We start from the raw sequence: 5,353 nt of genomic DNA on the forward strand, positions 1-5,353 counted from the left end.
TCCATCAGAACAATTTCACAGATCACCAGTCAAACAATATATATTTTTTGCCCATTTAAAAGAGAATCAAAAAAAATATTTTTAAATTTTTATCACTACATACAGTACATACACCTAAATGCCAGATGTGTGAGTTTCAACGGTAAAGAGATAAGGAAAGGGTTCTTTCTTATCAAACCTTTTCAGTCGAGATTTGCAGCACTCTGTACTTTCTCGGTTGATCAAACCATCAGTGCAACCATTCCTGTGGTTTTAACAGTTTCTGTACTTTTAACACCCCCCCTTTCCTCCTCCCCCCCTTTCCTCCTCCCCCCCTTTCCTCCTCCCTTCCCTCCCTTTCCTCCCTTTCCCCCCTTTCCTCCTCCCCTTTCCTCCCTTTCCCCCCTTTCCTCCTCCCCTTTCCTCCCCTTTCCTCCTCCCCTTTCCCCTCCCTTTCCTCCCTTTCCTCCCCTTTCCTCCTCCCTTTCCTCCTCCCCTTTCCTCCTCCCTTTCCTCCCTTTCCCCCCTTTCCTCCTCCCCTTCCCCCCCTTTCCTCCCTTTCCTCCTCCCCTTTCCTCCTCCCTTTCCTCCCTTTCCCCCCTTTCCCCCCCTTTCCTCCTCCCCTTCCCCCCCCTTTCCTCCCTTTCCTCCTCCCCTTTCCTCCCTTTCCTCCCCTTTCCTCCTCCCTTTCCTCCCTTTCCCCCCCTTTCCCCCCTTTTCTCCTCCCTTTCCCCCCCTTTCCTCCCTTTCCTCCTCCCCTTTCCCCCCCTTTCCTCCTCCCTTTTCCACACCTTTCCTCCCTTTCCTCCTCCCCTTTCCCCCACTTTTCTCCTCCCTTTCCTCCCCTTTCCCCCCCTTTCCTACTCCCCTTTCCCCCCCTTTCCTACTCCCTTTTCCACCCCTTTCCTGCCCATTTAGTTACTGTGTGTAAAGAGAGAGAGAGCATTCCCATCTACTGCACAGCAGTAACTTCCATTAAAGCCTATGGCAGGGTTTCCCCAACCTATTGTGAAGATGAAGCAAAACATATTCAATACTGTCTAGGTTTGATATCTAGTTAACGGCAATATAAGGGTGATTATAAAACCATGTGGAAATTGATCATTTGTACTCTAGAAGTTGCGGACAATTCAACTAAATACCCAAATAACAAAATAACCTACGTGGGTAAAACTGGACAGGCAAAAAAATGCTGTAACAAACTTCATGTCTGTGGGAAAAGCCTGCTTTCAGACAGACCAAACCATACCCAGCCCACAGACTTATACTGACCAGTAGAATGGACATGGACCATCTCGGTACTGGGGAACTTAATGTCTGTGGGAAAAGCCTGCTTTCAGACAGACCAAACCATACCCAGCCCACAGACTTATACTGACCAGTAGAATGGACATGGACCATCTCGGTACTGGGGAACTTAATGTCTGTGGGAAAAGCCTGCTTTCAGACAGACCAAACCATACCCAGCCCACAGACTTATACTGACCAGTAGAATGGACATGGACCATCTCGGTACTGGGGAACTTAATGTCTGTGGGAAAAGCCTGCTTTCAGACAGACCAAACCATACCCAGCCCACAGACTTATACTGACCAGTAGAATGGACATGGACCATCTCGGTACTGGGGAACTTAATGTCTGTGGGAAAAGCCTGCTTTCAGACAGACCAAACCATACCCAGCCCACAGAATTATACTGACCAGTAGAATGGACATGGACCATCTCGGTACTGGGGAACTTGCATTGTATAATTCTTGAATGACAGGATCTCTATGACCCAACATAAACAGATAGCAGACAACAGTGTTACTTCCCTGGCATTTACAGAATAGGATAAACAAACAAACGAAAACATCGGCAATGCAGTCTGCATTAAACATCTCCATAACATATAAATTATATACAGAGCAAATGAAATAATTATATAAATTACGTCACAAAAATATAACTTATTCAAAGAACACGGGTGATGTAATCGTAGGCCCATATCCCAGTCTTTACACCCTTGAAGTAGTTTGGGTATCCTAGGAAACGTTGTATTTTGGTAACGCTGTATCTTGGTAACGCTGTATCTCTTTATTCTCCCAGTTTGTCGAACTCATTTGGAATATTCAGGCTTTTATACATTTAGACGTTTTATTGAGTTGCTAAATAAACCGTTCCTATTCAGAGAGACTTTGTAATTTATGTAATGCATGTTTATAACACATTAATAACACGTGTATTAAGTATTAATAAACATCAATTAATACAACCACCACTGTTACATAGGGATCTGGGCAGAGCATAGGTACCTTCGACTACATCACCCGCTTTAAATTAAAACAGCATCACGTATCCATAACAACAACACAGTGAACAATAATATTATAATTACCTCGTCACGTACTGTACATTACAACGTCACACCACCACGTGCTAGCCTCACGGTCACCATAACAACCACACGCGCCTAGTCACTAGAAAGACAAAGCTATCAACTTCAATAGTTAAGCCACTTTTGGTACAATTGCAAAAAAGAGGAAATATCAAACCATTTTTACCTTGATTATTTTTTAAAGGTCTTTTATAAATAATGTAAAGATACTCTATGTAATTTATAAAATTCAAGATGTGACCATATGTAGACAAAGAATCCTTTGAAGAATACGTAACATCACTCAGACTGATAACTTTATGGTAAAACTTGTCAGAATTACACCCAACTAACAGATTGAACAGGCCACTGTTTTAAAAACTGAAAATAAAAATTATTTTTAAATAATTATTTTGACAGTTGAAATATTGGCCATGTCAACAAAATACCTCATAGTCATAGTAACGTTAGTATGTTATTGCCATTCCCAAAAAACAAAACAAAATCAAATCTAACAATAAATTAGAAAAACATTCAAATTTACTATATTTCAATTCTATACATTTTTGACTAAAATGTTGATTTTTCAGTTAGTTTTTGAATGGAGTAATTGCCTAGTCACATAAACACGTGTCAGTCAATGTAATCCCGATAGCTAATACTACAGTATAGTACACAAGTCCCAGACAGACAGGAACAGGACAACACTTGGCGATTAGATGCCTAGACCCCTCTGGCCTGTATGGAGATTGGTAATATGGTGATAATTGGTCAGTGCATAACATTAAGCACAGGTGAACACACAGGTGGTACCTGTGATAAAACACAACCTCTTTAGGCCTCCCGAGTGGCATCATTACAGACCAAGGGCGCACAGGTGGCTCATTGTGCTCTAGCGACTCCTTGTGGTGGGCCGGGCGCATGCATGCTGACTTCGGTCGGCAGTTGTACTGTGTTTCCTCAGACACATTGGTGCGACTGGCTTCTGGTTCTTGGCAGGGTCATGTTTCGGAGGACGCATGGCTCTCGACCTTCGCCTCTCCCAAGTCCGTACGGGAGTTTCAGCGATGGGACAAGACTGTACCTTCCAATTGGGGAGAAAAAAGGGTGAAAAGTACCAAAATAACCAAAACAACCTCTTCCTGAAGACCCTCACTTTTCTGAAAGTATCTTGTCTCTCTTGTGCAATGAGCGGTTACAAAATACAATTCTCTGTCATTTTTATGATAAAATATGAAATAAATTGACGGCTCTGCAAGCGGTTTCTGCAAAACAAGGAAGTGCCTGTGACTACGGAAGCCCGTTGGGAAACAAATAGTTGTTTTCAGAGAAAACACAGCCAAATAGAATGATACCAAAAGGAAAGTCGGCCACGGATGAAGTTCACAGTATTCCATGACACAACACACGCATAACTACATTACATACAAATTACAACTTTGGACCTCGTGTACAACAGTTACAAAATAACAGTAGAAACACAGTAATTACTATCCAGGGTGGGATATTTTCTCAAAGGGGGGCCACCTCACCTGATTAAATTCTGTCCTGTCCTCAATGACGATGCACTGACCAATGGTTTCATTTTTAAATAGTCCTAATTAGCTTCTTCTCCTCCTCTCCCTTCCCTCCCTTTTCCCTCTCATCCCTCCTTGACCCAGCCCGCTACTAAGACCGCGCGTCCGTTTTCGACTTCACTATCGTGATGACACTCGTCGCCGCCACTTTCCCCGGTATGAGTGGTCCGATCACCGACCCGACCCCACCACCTCCCCTCTGACCCCCGACCCCTAACCCCACTCCCGGGCTCCTCGCCACAGTCCTTGCAAAACTCTGTAGCGCCTCGTACTTCGACCTCAGGTGATCGAGCTCCGCCCTCATGCTGGCGTTCTCCGACGCCAACTTATCCACTTCCTGTTGAAGCTGTGACTTCTGCTTCTCCAGCTCCTCCTTCTGGGTGACCCGTTTGACCCGGCAGCTGGCGGCGTAGCCACGGTTCTTCAGGGTGCGCCGGCGCTGTTTAAGCTGCAGGATCTCATCCTTGGTGAGGCCGCGGAGGTGCTGGTTGAGCTCCCGGACGGACATAGTCACCAGCTCATCATCTGTCAGGGTGGTCCCATTCTCCCCCGGCTCCCTCTTCACCTGAGGGGAGGGGAGGGAGGAGAGGGGGAGGGAGAGAGGGAGGTGAGTTAGGAAGAAGACATGGAGAGGCCGTAGTACACGTGTCAAACTCATTCCACGGAGGTCCTTGTGTCTGCGAGTTTTCGCTCTACCCTTGTACTTGATTGATGAATTAAGGTCACTAATTAGTAAAGAACTCCCCTCACCTGGTTGTCTAGGTCTTAATTGAAAAAAAGGAAAAAAAACACTTGGCCCTCAGTGGAATGAGTTTGACACCTCTGCAGTAGCAGGTAAGAGAGAAAATACCTTACTTGGATACATTATCATATATTTCTACATCAGTCCAGCGCCAGTTCTCACCTTCAAGGCCTTGTTTCCCTTATTAGTGGTCGACATGCCACGAGAACCAGCCCCCTCTGAACACACCTGCAGACAGGACGGAGACAGAGAGAAAATACATAATATCACATTTGAATTTTTTTTTTTGGGGAACTTCTGTGAGTGTAATGTTTACTGTTCATTTGTTGTTTTATTTCACTTTTGTTTATTATCTACTTCACTTGCTTTGGCAATGTTAATATATGTTTCCCATGCCAATAAAGCCCTTAAATTGAAATTGAATTGAGAGAGAGCGAGAGAAGAGGAGGCAGTGTTTAGCTCAGTATAAGAAAGTCTGCAACTCATCTACAAACTGTCACAATGAAAGTGAGAACAGACACTCAAAGAAACACACACAGACACTTCCTGTTTGTTGGTGGTTAGTGGAGCAGGGCCTGTGGTTTCAGAGCTCTAGAACACCCATCAAGCGTTCTGATTGGTTGGCCAGGGACCAACAGGGAGAAAGATAAGTATTTGGACAGAGTCCAGGGGAATACCATACACGGATAGAGAGAGAAG

At 44.5% G+C, this 5,353-nt stretch overlaps 1 protein-coding gene across 2 annotated transcripts in view; it reads right to left on the bottom strand.

Annotated features, from left to right (window-relative positions):
• Positions 1–4,003: 4,003 nt before the first annotated feature.
• Positions 4,004–5,353, bottom strand: part of LOC139423738 (transcription factor MafG-like) — a 28,727-nt gene continuing 27,377 nt past the window's right edge. For both annotated transcript variants that reach the window (XM_071175354.1, XM_071175353.1), the window contains 2 exons: positions 4,817–4,882; positions 4,004–4,477 (listed from right to left, as the gene is read on the bottom strand). In XM_071175354.1, the coding sequence (XP_071031455.1) occupies positions 4,004–4,477; positions 4,817–4,852 (510 nt within the window). In that variant the 5' untranslated portion in view covers positions 4,853–4,882. The remainder of the gene's footprint in view (positions 4,478–4,816; positions 4,883–5,353) is intronic.

Source organism: Oncorhynchus clarkii, chromosome 13, assembly GCF_045791955.1.
Source record: "Oncorhynchus clarkii lewisi isolate Uvic-CL-2024 chromosome 13, UVic_Ocla_1.0, whole genome shotgun sequence".
Taxonomy (NCBI): domain Eukaryota; kingdom Metazoa; phylum Chordata; class Actinopteri; order Salmoniformes; family Salmonidae; genus Oncorhynchus; species Oncorhynchus clarkii.